Source organism: Sinocyclocheilus grahami, unplaced genomic scaffold (assembly GCF_001515645.1).
Source record: "Sinocyclocheilus grahami isolate Dianchi unplaced genomic scaffold, SAMN03320097.WGS_v1.1 scaffold298.1, whole genome shotgun sequence".
NCBI classification, from domain to species: domain Eukaryota; kingdom Metazoa; phylum Chordata; class Actinopteri; order Cypriniformes; family Cyprinidae; genus Sinocyclocheilus; species Sinocyclocheilus grahami.
The window spans coordinates 245,274-260,926 of NW_015505477.1; the positions used below are offsets into that span (position 1 = coordinate 245,274).

Here is a 15,653-nt window from a genome sequence, read left to right on the forward strand (position 1 = left end):
ACGATATATTTCTTAATTTCGGTCGATACAATATAATTCCGATACCGATATGAATACTATTAAAAAAAGCCTCGTAAAAACTACCAAGAACGCCCACAACAGTTGTCTTTCTTACAAACTTATGAAAAATTAATTTGGTAAGTCTGACATCTCATATAAAACCATATAATATTTTAGGGGGGAAAAACAGCACGAATAAATTAATGTTCACCTTTTATTTGTATTTAGCCTTTACACAAACAAGAAATGTGAAATCATTGTCAAATAATCGTCTGGGACTCACCTAATTAATATTAATATCTTTAACTTCAAACTATAGGCTAACATACACTACCAGTCAAAAGATTTTGAACTGTAAGATTTTTAATCTTTTTAAAGAATTCTCTTCTGCTCACCAAGCGTGCATTTATTTGATCCAAAATACAGCAAAAACAGTAACATTTTGAAATATTTTTACTATTTAAAATAACTCTTCTATTTGAAAATATTTTCAAATGCAATTTATTCCTGTGATTTCAAAGCTATATTTTTAGCATCATTACTCCAGTCACATGATCCTTCAGAAATCATTCTAATATGCCGATTTGCTGATTATCAATATTTAAAACAGTTGAGTACATTTTTTTTTCAGGATTCTTTGATGAATAGAAAGATCCAAAGATCAGCATTTATCTGAAATAGAAATCTTTTGTAACATTATAAATGTCTTTATCATTACTTTCGATCAATTTAAAGCATCCTTGCTAAATAAAAGTATTAATTTCTATAATTTCTTTCCAAAGAAAGAAAAAATAAATCATACTGACTCCAAACTTTTGAATGGAATAGTGTATAATGTTACAACACCTTTTTATTTCAGATAAATGCTGATCTTTGGATCTTTCTATTCATCAAAGAATCCTGAAAAAAAAATGTACTCAACTGTTTTAAATATTGATAATCAGCAAATCGGCATATTAGAATGATTTCTGGATCATGTGACACTGAAGACTGGAGTAATGATTCAATGAAAAATTCAGCTTTGATCACAGAAATAAATTATATTTAAAAATATATTCAAATAGAAAGCAGTTATTTTAAATAGTAAAAATATTTCAAAATTTTACTGTTTTGGCTGGATCAAATAAATGCAGGCTTGGTGAGCAGAAGAGAATTCTTAAAGGGGGGTCATATGATGCGATTTAAATTTTTCCTTTCTCTTTGAAGTGTTACAAGCTCTTGGTGCATAAAGAAGATCTGTAAAGTTGCAAAGACTAAAGTCTCAAATCCAAAGAGATATTCTTTATAAAAGTTAAAAGTCAACCACGCCTACCTAAAACGGCTCGTTCTAACACACCCCTAACATCTAACAGAAGATTTGCATAACGCCGCCCAAATGTTCACGCAAAGAAAGAAACTTTTATTCTCGCTGTAGTATTGTTGTTGCCATGTCGTGAAGGCGCTGTGTGTTTCGTTGTGAAAGCGAAACTACTTTGGTTGGTCTTCCAAAAGAGGATGATATTCACTTCGTCATGCCTGGAGATGATCCGTTCTAGTCGCTGAGGAAATACATCAACTTTACGCTGTGGATCGCCGGATCGGCTTTCACCGTGGACGAAGCGGAGTCCAGCCCGGGGTCGTCAAATGTGGTTGCCACAAGCCCGCCGGCCGTTCCTCACTCTAGGCCCTGCCAGCCTCCGCACACTCTAGCTCGCCGTATGTGATGCTGTGTGTTTCGTTGTGAAAGCAAAACTACTTTGTTTGGCCTTCCAAAAGAGGACACGACTAGAAATCAGTGGTTGAGTTGTATTTACAACTTTGCTCCAGAACAGTTCAACCCAAATATTCAGATGTGTCCAGCACATGTTATGGAGGACTGTTTCCTGATCCTAGAAGAGTAGACTACAATGCCGGCTGTTCTGACTCACAGACCTTATAGATTGAAACAAATGTACTTTAGCCAGTATAAAGAGTATGAAAAGTGTTCTGAGTTGCTGCAGAAAAAAAATGAGCTACAACAAAAACTGGAGTTGCTGGAGACGGGCTTATTGAAAATGCAAACTGATTGTCTGCAGGAGGCACTTTGAGAGCGGTAGAACTATTGGTTTCTCCAGTAACGGCTGTAATCAAAGCAGCTCCGCTCATGAATGCTTCTTTATCAGATAAAATGAAAACACCATCGAAACTTTTCTGAAGACAGTCCTTTCCCTTCAGAGATACATTCATATAAAAGACCCGCGACTTGCAGTGCTCATGTTTATTCAACGAAGTCAAACGCCACAAATAAATCAATGTATGAGAAGCACCGGTAATTTATATCGGAAATGTTTAAAAATCATATCACCGTTATTGGAAAAAATTATATTGCTATACATATTGATATTGAATTATTGTCCAAACCTATTCCAGGGTTTTTCAACAAATCCAGCCTGTCAATCATTTTTAATGTTACTTGCCAGTGGATTTTGATTATTTCTGCACTGCCCTGATACACAATAGCATACTATGCATAAAACTCACCGCTCTCACAGCTCTTAGTTGTTGTCAGTTATGGCGCTTTTCCACTGCATGGTACGACTCGGCTCGGTTTGCGTTTCCACTGCAGTTTAGGATTGCTTTAGAGTGGTCGTTATAGTTGCGCCGCCTCTACTGCCGCGACTCCTAAAAAAACTTTTTCATTCCGCGTCGCCCCATCAAGCTCTCGCTGGATCCGCTCCTCTGCTATCAACGAGAGGAACGTCTGTTCTTCCGCAACAGGGGGAACAGCCACTTTTTGGTTGTTAAAAAAGGTGCGCTCGTTCAAAACAGTTGCGTTCGATCCTTCACTGGCTGTGCTGATTTAAATGTAGCGGGTCTGTTTGTGTCTCATGTCGCAAGTTCAGTGACGCAGGTAGTGACGATTCTCTCCGGCCAATCCGTGATCAGCAGAGTTTACACGTCACGTTTTGGTAACGGTACGGTACGCTTGGAACCCCAACCGTGGTGGTACTAAAAAAAGTACCAGGTACTGTACCCAGTGGAAAACCCCCAAAAAGTGAGCCATACCATGCAGTGGAAAAGCACCATTAGTGGACGAAGTCTATGCAGAGGATGTTTAAGGTTTTTCTGGCAATAATGCAGCTACATTACTTTCATACACTTAATTGTGTCTTGACCTATCAATGTGTTTATGCAAATAGTTTACCTGGAAACTAGGAGTGCTCCGATCAGGGTTTTTGAGGCCGATCGCCGATCACAGAAAGCAGTATCTGCCGATACCGATCTTTTTAAAGCCTTCTTTTGATCAATTATAACCCTTTATAGTAGGGCTGGGTATCGTTCAAAATTTTTCCATTACGCTTGGAACCCCAACCGTGGTGGTACTAAAAAAAGTACCAGGTACTGTACCCAGTGGAAAACCCCCAAAAAGTGAGCCGTACCATGCAGTGGAAAAGCGCCATTAGTGGACGAAGTCTGTGCAGAGGATGTTTAAGGTTTTTCTGGCAATAATGCAGCTACATTACTTTCATACACTTAATTGTGTCTTGACCTATCAATGTGTTTATGCAAATAGTTTACCTGGAAACTAGGAGTGCTCCGATCAGGGTTTTTGAGGCCGATCGCCGATCACAGAAAGCAGTATCTGCCGATACCGATCTTTTTAAAGCCTTCTTTTGATCAATTATAACCCTTTATAGTAGGGCTGGGTATCGTTCAAAATTTTTCCATATCGATACCGATACCTTGACTTCGATAACGGTTCCTGAACGATACTTTTTTTTCGATACCAATTTTATGAAATCAATTTTAACAAGATTACATTATCTAAAAAAAAAAAAGGTTTTATTTTTCAGCTTGTTGATGTTTATACAAACTCAAAGGAACGATACTTTTTTTCGATACCAATTTTATGAAATCAATTTTAGCAAGATTACATTATCTAAAAAAAAACTGGTTTTATTTTTCAGCTTGTTGATGTTTATACAAACTCAAAGACTCATCTCCTGAGCCACTGCACAAAGTAACTATGTAACCAACACAATAAATCAGTGCAAAATAGTTTTAATAAAGCTCAAATAGTCTTCAGTTTACACATGTTAGGCTACATTTACACTAGTTATTTTTCGTTTTAAAACGCATAGCTCAGACAGAATCATGATTTCTATTTATTTTCCACTGATTTACTGATGAGCATTAGCGGCTTCCAGCGCTGTCTGCTTGTGCTCTCTCTTCCATGATCACAGCTCTGACTCAGAGGTAATAACATATTAATTTCAGCAACATTACATGGCCAAAACACACATTAGATGGCAGGTCCGGATTTACCTATTTACATTTTTGGGCCCCCTTCCCTATTAATATAATAGACCTAATATTACCACCCAAGCAAACAAAAATATTTCTTAATCAGTGGAAACCGATACAGTGTTTTCTATCGGAATAAGCGCTTGCGTTCAGTCAATAAACATCGAATAGTTCTTCATTTGTTTGAGGACTGAGAAAGACCATTCCATATAGTCGTGGCCACATAACCACCTCCGGGAGTGCATTATTTCTCTAATAATTTTAACGGCCTGGAGTCCCAACCACACGCCAAGACATTGTTCAGATCATTTGTTTCAAGACATTTGAACTGTTTCCGTCCTGAAATCTCGTGTGGGTTGAACTAATTTTTTTACGCACCTCATCCCAAACCTTCCGTTGCAAACCCCAAAACGTCATTTTAGAGCTGATAACAGAGGCTTGAGCCATTGATATGCAGGCTTACGCAGTTATTAATGCAGTCTAACTGTTAGACGGCAATCGGAAGTTATTACAAACACTCGATGGTGGTTTAAAGTGAGTTTTGAGTAAAAGCGGAATATAAATCGTATTTATTGTCTTATGTAGCATGATGCTACAGTGTGCATGAATGGTCACATAAGATGCGCTTTCGGTCATGTAACGTTAGTATGAACGGACATCTGCATATGATCGGAACTCCACGCAGCTCGAACACAGTAGGCTTTAATAATATGCAGTTATGGTGTAATTACTACATTTTCGTGTCAATCAATGTTCATATTTACTGCAAAAAATTAAAGTTACTTTAATTCAGCGCTTGCAGCGCAGCAATTGACTCCGTGCGGAAATGATCTCTGCTCTGTTGCAGACTTCTAGAGCCCACTGCCGGACAGCAACCGTCTGCAGTGAATGCTTTATTAATCTGTTAACATGAGCGCGGAAAAATATGCACCGCATTCGCACTGCAAACGGAGTAATGTGAACCTGGCATTATATGTGTGCGCTGCAGAGTGTGCATGAGTGCAGTCTCCAAGAGAGCGCGTGAGCGCTGAATGGCTAAACACTGGCAAGAATGAAAAAGTAATGCAATTTATAAACTTTAGTGACGATGTGTCACTGCCTCGATTGTGCAAGTGACAATTCCTGTGTCAACTGTGCAGCGTGCAGCTCGCTTATAGACAGACGCGATGTGTGGTGATTTGAAGACATTTGCGTATCTTGAGAGGGAGTGCGCAGGTGATTCACTTATGCTGTTTGTGAAATGACGTCTCACACAAGGTTTTCAAATGAATTTATAAGTTATTTAATTAAAAAATATGAAGGAGTACCTCACCTTCAGCATTATAATTATTTCACCTGCGCCGGACAGAGACTGAGATGGTGCCGCTGCATGTCATGCCAAACAGCTTGTGATCGGTTTTTTGAGATCTGCCTTTTTACAGACCGCCGATCAATCATCCCAAAGCGATTATCGGCCGATAGTGATCGGTAGCTGATCAGTCAGAGCGCCCCTACTGGAAACGAGTATTCAGACACAGACATAAGCCATAGCAAAACGGTAGCTTATGTGCACATTACAAATGTAGATTATTCAGTAAGGCTAAATTTGGTGATGAATACTGAACATGCTTACATGTCACTTAACGTAAAAGTATTAAGCTGTAATTAATCTGTGAAAACAAAAGATAGTTTACGCCCTGTTTACTTCAGAGGTGAGCTGTGTCAATTCTGGGAACACGTTGTCATTTAACAAACAACATTGCACATCTTTACGTTAAAGGGCTGAGTGCAATGTTGATCAGGATTACATTTTTAAATATAATTATTCCTGTGATGGAAAAGCTGAATTTTCAGCAGTAATTACTCCAGTCTTCAATGTCTCATGACTCCTCAGAAATCACTCTTAATATGCTGACTTTGCCCTAGAAACATTTCTTATATTAGTGTTATTAATGTCGTTATTAATTAAAAACTTGATTTTCTTGTCAAAACAATTTTTTTTTAACTAAAAAGTTTTTAAGTATTAATATTTTTACTATCACTTTTGATCAATTTAATGCATCCTTGCTGAATAAGTTACATTTTTCAAAATACTTTCTGATCCTAAGAGTTACTTTACTGCCACCTAGCAGAAAAAAATTCAATTGCTGGCTTAAAGCCCCTTAAATCTGTAAGTGGAAGTGAGGTGTGGCTAAGTATGGTGTCCCATACTTGGAATTTGTGCTTTGCATTTAACTCATCCAAGTGCACACACAGCAGTGAGTAGTGAACAAGCGCACACACACACATCATGAACACACCCCTGGAGCAGTGGGCAGCCATTTTTTGCTGCGGTCCCCAGGGAGCTGTTGGACGTTCAGTACCTTGCACAAGGGTCTCACTTCAGTTGTGGTATTGAGGGTGGAAAAGAGAGCTGGTCATTCACTCCCCCCACTTACAATCCCTGCCGAAACTCAAACCCGTGACCTTTGGGTTACAAGTCTGACTCTTAACCATTAGGCCACGACTGCCCCAATTTACCCTCCATATTCTTGCACATGCAGGTGGATTCACAGAAGAGCAGTTTCACTCCCATCAGCAGCAGCTGGTTCAGCTGCACAAACAGTTACAGCAGCAAGAACTCCAGCAGAACTCAACAGCACCAGAACTGCACACACACCTCCCCGTGAGTATATACGCAGAAAAAATGACTGGCATTATGGGGCTAAACCTCACTCCCATTCTGTTCTGTAATTATGAATTCATAAATAAAAATTATATATATATGTATATATAAAAAAAATAATAAATACATTTTTTAATTAATTTTTTTCCACAGAACACAGTCTCATCTGACTGCATGTCTAAGACTCTGGACTCGGCTAGTGCACACTTTGCTGCCTCTGCTGTGGTCAACAGTCCTAACAATGAAAACAGGCCCCAGATTGCTAGTGTCAATGGTGTCCTTCACAATTCAGGCAAGTGCAACTTCGGGAAGGAAGGGAAATTGAGCAGAGGCATTAAAGGGGTCATATGATGCTGCTAAAAAAAACATTATTTTGTGTATTTAGTGTAATGAAATGTGTTTATGCGGTTTAAGGTTTTCCACATACTGTACATTATTGTTTCTCCTCTATGCCCGCCTTTCTGAAACGTGTTGATTTTTACAAAGTTCATCGGTCTGGAAAGCAAGGTGTGCTCTGATTGACCAGCTATCCAGTGTGTTGTGATTGGCCGAGTACCTCAAGCTTGTGACTGAAATGTTACGTCCCTTACCATATTGTGATGCCTTGTCCCGGCCGGAGAGACGAGACAAAAACATTAAAACCCATTATAAACAAGGCATTTGTTGCATCCAGTGGGGACATAATTACGGATTATAATGACTTATACTGTCTTTTTAAACGTTGCATTGCATCGCGCCACGTAAACATAAAACCATGTCTGCATTTGTGATCGGAGAAATGACAAACAACAAGTGCTACTCTACACTGCTCAAAACTCGCGTTTGAATCATCAGTGGCAAATTCTTTAAATATAAAAAAAACTTACTTGCAGTCTGAGTCAGAACAGCCGGCATTGTAGTCTACTCTCCCAGGATCAGGAAACGGTCCTCCATGAATTGCGCTGGACACATCTGAATATTTGGGTTGAACTGTTCTGGAACAGTGTTGTAAATACAACTTAACCACTGATTTCTAGTCGTGTCCTCTTTTGGAAGGCCAAACAAAGTAGTTTCACTTTCACAACGAAACACACAGCGCCTCTTCACGTCATGGCAACGGCGGCAACAACAATACTACAGCGAGAATAAAAGAATTTGCGTGAACATTTGGGCGGCGTTATGCAAATCTTCCCACATTGTGATGTAGACATGTGGGGGGGGTGTTAGAACGAGCCGTTTTAGGTAGGCGTGGTTGACTCTTAACTTTTATAAAGAATATCTCTTTGGATTTGAGACTTTAGTCTTTGCAACTTTACAGATCTTCTTTATGCACCAAGAGCTTGTAACACTTCAAAGAAAAAGGAAAAATTTTAATCGCATCATATGACCCCTTTAAAATAAACAAGAATCATTGCATGAAAATGTCTGTTTCAGTAGTTCTTGGGAATATTTTAAAATTATAAACTGTTTTATAGAACTTTATGGGGAATAATAGCAAAACTGTTAATGAGACCTAAATTTATTTGGAGACTTGTCAAAATCTTTTTTTGGTGGTTAATTTAAAGAAAGCTGATCATATTTAAATGATTCTTCTGTCTCCTGCAGGAAGCTTTAGACAAGCAAAAATGAACCGTTCTGCACAGAGTGGAGGTGGTGGTGAGTCAGGCTCTTTAGTACGGATGACGAATGCATCTAGCCCACAGCTGCCCGTCCCTCAGTCTCTGCCTCACGGCCACGGCCACGGGCACCTGAGCACTGTATCATTAGCCCACATGCACCACAGTGCACGCCTGTGCGCCCCTTCACCCTCAGCCTTAAAGTTGGCCAGTGTTGCTAGCAGTCTGGACCGGGTAACCAAAGTCACCCCCACTAGTGCCATCGACATTGCCAGGTCGGTACCGAGACACAGCGCTTATTCACTTCAGTTACTTTCCTCTCTTTTTCTTTTTCTTTTTTTGTATTATTATTTTTAGGGGTGGGTGGGGGTGAAAATTAATTTGAATATTTACAATTGTTTAGAATAAAAAATATTAGGGATGTAACGATTAACCGCGAGCCGGTTGAAAATCGATTAAAATATGTGACGATTCATATCGGTTGAGATGCCAAACAAATCGCGATACAATTAGAGTAGGAGTTTATATGAATGTATCTCTGAGGTGAACTGACTATCCTTTCTTTCCATCTTGCCTCTGAACAATGCATATTAATAAAGTAGTGTTCATAAGCACAGCTCTGCTTTGTTCACAGCGGTAACCCAGGAAACACTGTATCATTGCTGTTCATAAGAGCCACCTGCTGGCAGAGAGTGAATCTGCGTCTCATTCAGCTCATCCGCTGTTTCATGCAGATATTTTTATGTATAGTTTCATAAAACTGAAGTCAAACCATTCTGTTTTTGCTTCAAATTTCAAAATTATACAATTTAATTTAGATTAAAAACTGATCATGTTGCATGTATGCAGCAGCAGGATTTGGCACCTGCCCACACTGCCAAAAGTACCAAAAGTTGGTTAATTGACCATGGTGTTGGTGTGCTTGACTGACCAGCAAACTCACTAGATTGTCAAGAGGAAAATGAGAAACAAGAGACCAAAAAATGCAGATGAGCTGAAGGCCACTGACAAACTGGTGGGTTTTTGTTAAATGTGAGCCAAAATCATCACAATTAAAAGATAATATGTAAGTAATTTTTTTTCAGGATTCTTTGAATAGAAAGTTCAAAGAACAGAATTCATCTGAAAAATAACAATAAAAAACTTCAAAATTGTCAATAAAGACATTATGTATATCTAAATTTCAAATACAGAATTAACATTTTAAATTAGTTTAAATAATAATAATAAATCATATGTTTGATTTGTTATTGCAGGGAAAATCACGAACCAGAGAGACTGACTCTCAATGGATTATCAGAGACCACAGTCGCCATGGAGGTCACATAGCCCATCCAAAAACACAAAAGACTTCAGTGCTGAGAGCTGTGCGCGCTTCTACACAGACTTATACCCAATAACAGCATATCAAAATATTAAGAGAAATTTGTCAATATTATAAGTGTACATTTTGTAAAATTGGGAATTATCACTACCTTGTAAAAATAGTATATTTGTATCATTAGTCTGTCATTTCTGTTACTTGAATCCTAGATTGTTTTTTTGTTTTGTTTTTTTGGTCATCATGCTTTTGCACTTGAAAATGCAAGCAAGACAAGTGCATCAGTTCATGTCGGGATCATGAGCATGAATATTGGTCCTGCGTCACTTGTTTTAACTATTTATTTTGCAATGTTTACATTTTTGTATCTCGTACAAATAAATCCAATTCTGTGACCACAAAATGCAGACACAGCTAGTATACCATGCTTTGTGCTTTTTTTCTTTTCAAGAAGGAGAAAACTGAATTTGGTTTCACAGATGTGTACTTTCAGAAGGAGTGATCTTCCCTTGAAATGTCAACCATTTTTAAATGGTTTATTTTCTTGCCTTCCTCTCTTTGTCTTACCAGTGTTAATTCTGGAGACCAATGGCCTCCATCAGAATGTGCTTATGTGAAGCTCCTTGAGAAATCAAGCAGAAGACCTTCAATTTGGCATTTACTCTCTGCTCTTCTGATGGAGTCAGCCGAACCCTCATTTGTATTTAGCCATTGCTGGTTAATCGGTGTGGAAAGAGCTGTTCTGGGCTCTGACTGGTGTTGTATTGAAAGTAAACTCTACAGGTCACAAATACTGTCAGCCATCTTGTTTATGAATGCTGAAATTTATACATCCTCAGTCCAGTGTCTTCAAATAAATTTCCCCTTTTCAAATGGCCTTTTTAATGAAATGAGTGAATCTACTTCCACTGCTGCCAGTCAATTGCATCGAGTTTCCTGTAAATAAGCGCTTGTTTGCAGTTATGATACTTCGGACATGCATGTTTTGTTCTTATGATGTTTAGAGAAAAGTATATAAGGCCTTCTTCGTGCACTTAGTGTGGACATGACAGATCTTTAAAAGTCTTTTTAGCAATTCAGGATGCATTGCTGTAGTCAGTTGATGAGTGAGTGGTGTTTAGTGTGATAAGTTCCTGGTGTTTTTGTCTCTTTTTTTTTTTTAGGATTTAATTTGAAGTTAACAATGCAAGAATGGGCTTTAAACAGCAGAGGGGGCAAGTGAGCTCTTCGAGCCGTATAGACTTGCTCGGCATTGCTGGGAACGCCCACAAAATCGTCATAACCCTTTATGCCGAGGGGGAAGCAAACCATTCGAATTAACGCCCGGAGACCTTGTTAGGCGCTTGAGCTTGACTTTTTGTGATGATTTCGATTGATTTTTGCTTGGTGCAATGCCGAAAATTTGCTGTGTGGCGTCGTGAACCTCTAATAAGTTAAAAAACCCTGATCTGACGATGTATATGACCGATCCACTGCAATGATCTGTCTTTAGTCCCGTCCCCCTGCACCGCAGCCCAGTTCTGATGGGGCTTACAGTAACCCTCCTTCGCATCGCAATCAAATACATCTCACTCCCTGATATTTTGTGCTGTCATAATCTGTTAAAACATTTATTTCATATTATACACAATTCCTTACGGAAATTAGCAATGATATTACTATAGTAAAAGTACAGTAGGCTAACCATGTTTTTTTTTGTGGCGTTTTTATTACCAATTGTAGCCTATAACCACAGTTTTACTACAAATACCATGGTTAGTGTAGCAAAACATGTTTTTACCGTGGTTTAGTTATAGTAACCAATAACCATGTTTTTTTGTATTTTATATACATGTTTTCATGTTCTCTTTATTTTACGGCATGTATTTGTGAAAATGCTTAGGCAGCCGCAGCACACAGAATAACGCTGCGCATTTCAGTGGACCTTAAGTCATTCTTGAGAAGTGGGACAAAACAGGGTGCAAAATTGAAAAAATAAAACCTTGTACTCAAGACAAATGAAACTACATTTATGTATCTTATATGTACTAAGCTATTGAGCTATGCTTTGATACAACCTCCCAACTTTTCTCTTTTTTAACAAAATGTGCTTTTTTACCTTGGACTGTGTAATATAATTTCAGCTTTATCTTTGTGTCATTAAAAAAACAACCTTGCTTTGATAGGAGATATTATTAAGTGTTGCTTTTGATAAAACAAGCTCCTTTTCCATCATTAAAAAAACATTTGTATCATTATTATTGCATATGAATGATTGAACCCTTCTCTGTGGACACTGTTTTAGATGTAGTGAGAAGACAATAAGAAACACAGATTTGGTATAATAATGAGAAAATTAAATTGAAGGTGATAATTGTGTTAAATACATTCTATTATTAATCCCTCATGACATTTAAAATTTAAAATATTTTAATTTTTTAAAGCTAATAGCAGTTACCCTTGCTGGACCTGTTTTGTCCCACGTCTCAAGAATGACTGGTTACCCGTTTTGTCAATGTTAAAAAAAACTTTTTAATATATCAATAAGAAAGTACAACAGACTTTTACTCAAGTCTTTATCACGTTATTAAAATTAAGCAAAACAAAACTACAAATGTTTACTTTCACAAACTGTCTCGTATATGCTTGTGGTAAGCTGGCTCTTGCTCAATGAGGTAACGTAACAAAAAATGTCGGGAAACGACACCTCTGGCCATTCCGTTGGGTCGTTTGTCCAGTCACAGATACCGTACGGACAGTCCGACCCAATACGGCTCAGTTTTTATGCGTATGTTGCTCTGTCGAGCGGCAGAAATGACTTTATGTAGGCCATTCTGAGTCACCATGCTTTTCCAATGAGGGGAAACTACTGTTCAGTGTTGCTAACTGCTTTCATTTTCAATCAACAGTGGGCAAGATGAGAACTTTGATGAGGTTTGTCCAAGAAGTTGCTATATTTGCCCCTAAACTTTTGAAAAAAGTCTCAAAAGGGGCGGGGAAGTTGCAAAATTGGCAACACTGAGTTTCCCCCACGCCGACTCTGCCCACACACACAGCTATGACACAACACCGATCAAGTCTAGTTCGGCTGGCAGGTTCCCCAGAAGTATGACCCGTTTCCTGCCGTTTTTGCTCATGGAGGTCTTTGAGCCAATAACTTGAGCCGTACCTGCTGAAAATCTGGAATCACCTGAAAATGCTATTCTGTCGCAATGCTGATATTCTTACAGTGCCACACCGTCAGGGGAATAAACTATAACTGCTTGCTTATAGTTGTCTTTGCATATTAAGCTGGGATAAGATGAAATATTTTAACATCAGCTTCAACTAATGACCATACACAATGCATATTAACTGTATAAACGATCGTCTGAGCAACCAGGAACCGAATTAGAAGGATATATGATGACCCAAGAACCTTATCACGCCGATATCACATTCCCTCTTTTCCAAACTCTGCTTGCTTTACATTTGACTTACACTACCGTTCAAAAGTTTGGGGTCAGTAAGATTTTTTTAATGTTTTTCAAAAAGACTTATGCTTTTATTTGATTTATTTTGCATTTATTTGAATGCAAAGAACATCTAGAACATATATTAAATCAATGTTGAAAAGTTCTGTAATATTTCTGTGGAAACCATGATTTAGAAAATTCAGGATTGTTGAGAAGAACAGCATTTCTTTGAAATAGAAATAGTTTGTAACATCATAAATGTCTTTACCGTCACTTAGGATACTAAAAAAAGTATTAATTTCTTTAAAAAAAAAATCCACCCCAAATATTTGATTAGTAGTATATACTGACAAACCTAACAAAATATCACATAAGCATGACAAAAACATCGTGTATGATTGTTCTGTTGATTTTTTTGTTTCTTATATGGAGTTTAAAAGCTTGTGTATAAAGACAGAAAGGTGTAAAGTTTAGGATCTTATTTGATCTTATATACAAATTAGCAAAGAACAAAGTCGTTTCAGATTGGAAAATGTATAGTAATTTTAAAGAAAGAGTTCTGTTTGTATGGTTATCCATCTCATTTAAAACGAAATATTTATATTTGCAAATAAAATGCAAATTCAAGAAAACCTCAAATTGTGACGTTATGCATTTTAGCACTGCAACATTGTGATCCACATTATACACTGATTTGCTGAAACTTTGAATAGTATCAAAATTAAGTACAGTAGATGTTGCAAATGTTAAAGATACAGAAAAAAAATCATACATTTTTCAGCAATCTCATGGGAATAAATGATTAATGATTAAATTACTTACTGTCTTAAACTCTTGATTGGACTTCTATATAGGCTAAAATCACTATTGTTAATCACTTATTGCTCTATGTCCTTTTATTAAGTCTAATATTCATAAAGTAGCATAAGACACACATTACATGTATACTCAAACATAATACACCTCTTTGTGCAGAAAAGACCATTTCACATTTTAGATTAAAAAAAAAATGTGAAAAAAAGGCCTACAGTAGAAAAGGTTTTCACTGAATTAAAGGAAGAGCTGAAGAGTTGCTGCTTCGTCAGAGATTCATGTTCTTCATTGCTCACAGATCAAAGTCTCCACAACAAACTTGTTTTCAAAATGGCGGATCTTGTGGCAGTTCAGAGCTTCACGTTTCTGCATACCTGCAGTGGAGCACATTCAGCTTTCAGAAGTTTGAAAGTATGTAAAACCTCAAATGTACTTGTTTATACGGTTAACATGAGAGGAAATAATGTGCGCCTCCTTCACTTATGCACATATTTGAGCTTAAAACTTGAAAACAAGATCCACCGCGAAAGTGGAAAGACGTAACCACCGTTTACTGTAAACAACGTCTTTGGTTTGTTTGTGTACACTTACCCAATATGATGTCTCTGCGCTGGAGTCTGTACGTGTCTTTGTCCTTGCACAGGTCATTGATGTAATAGCCCAGATCACTGGTGCTGTCCAGCCTCTCTGTAACCATCATCTCCTCTCGCATAAGGTACGTCTGAGGAAGATACATTCCTGCCTGCGAAACACACACAGAAAACGTAAACCTAACGTCTGAAATGCATTTGTGTGAAAAATACATCCACGCTAACACAAGAACCACTTATTGACACAAATTCACAGCATCTCCTGTTATTAAATGTGGCTGTTTACCTTGATGTTGACCAGGAACTCTTGGAAATCTCTGGGCGGCATGACGATAGAGGTGTTCAGGGTGATGATGTAGCATCTGTCCAGATTCATGTCGAGATAAGCAGTCAGTTTCTGACAGCACAGAATGACACACAAGGTTATTGACACGGAAACAGACAGATTGTTTAACACTGAGAAAATTATTTTAGAATTATAATGACAGCCGGAACTAAATATTCAAGATTGAGGGAGGACCAAAAGTAAAAATAAAAAAATTAGTTATTGACAAACCCATATTTATTGTCCTGTAATCTAAATATGTCAGCCTATTAGGGTTTTGTGGGGCTTTTTTTTTTTTCTTAAAAAAATTGTGGTGATGTTTGTAGAATTTTTATGTTGTTTGGCAGTGAAAACTAACCAATCATTATTATGTATTGATGTAATTAGTATTTGTGACAATAAGCATACAATAACCGTACAACCATTCAAAAGTTTGGGGCTGGTAAGATGTTTTTAATGCTTTTGAAAGAAGTGTCTTGTGCATTTATTTACTCACAAATACAGTAAAAAATAGTCATGTCAAATAATATTACAATATAAAATTGAATGTTACAATGTCTTTACTGTCAATTTTGATCAATTCAATGCAGCCTTGAGGAATATTATTAAAGAAAAAACAAAAAAACTACTTGTTAACCCCCCCCCCCTCCCCCCCCACACACCTATCC

At 37.6% G+C, this 15,653-nt stretch overlaps 2 protein-coding genes across 2 annotated transcripts in view; one reads left to right on the forward strand and one right to left on the reverse strand.

Moving 5' to 3' along the window:
• Window positions 1-10,720, forward strand: part of LOC107601059 (enhancer of polycomb homolog 2-like) — a 21,566-nt gene extending 10,846 nt beyond the window's left edge. Inside the window, exons 5-8 of the mRNA XM_016293071.1 lie at window positions 6,731-6,907; window positions 7,061-7,199; window positions 8,492-8,777; window positions 9,759-10,720. Of these exons, the coding sequence (XP_016148557.1) occupies window positions 6,731-6,907; window positions 7,061-7,199; window positions 8,492-8,777; window positions 9,759-9,831 (675 nt within the window). The 3' untranslated portion in view covers window positions 9,832-10,720. The remainder of the gene's footprint in view (window positions 1-6,730; window positions 6,908-7,060; window positions 7,200-8,491; window positions 8,778-9,758) is intronic.
• A 2,942-nt stretch (window positions 10,721-13,662) lies between these two features.
• LOC107601060 (integral membrane protein 2B-like) overlaps window positions 13,663-15,653 on the reverse strand; it is a 7,826-nt gene continuing 5,835 nt past the window's right edge. The window contains exons 5-7 of the mRNA XM_016293072.1: window positions 14,947-15,057; window positions 14,662-14,812; window positions 13,663-14,444 (exon numbers count right to left, since the gene is read on the reverse strand). Of these exons, the coding sequence (XP_016148558.1) occupies window positions 14,356-14,444; window positions 14,662-14,812; window positions 14,947-15,057 (351 nt within the window). The 3' untranslated portion in view covers window positions 13,663-14,355. The remainder of the gene's footprint in view (window positions 14,445-14,661; window positions 14,813-14,946; window positions 15,058-15,653) is intronic.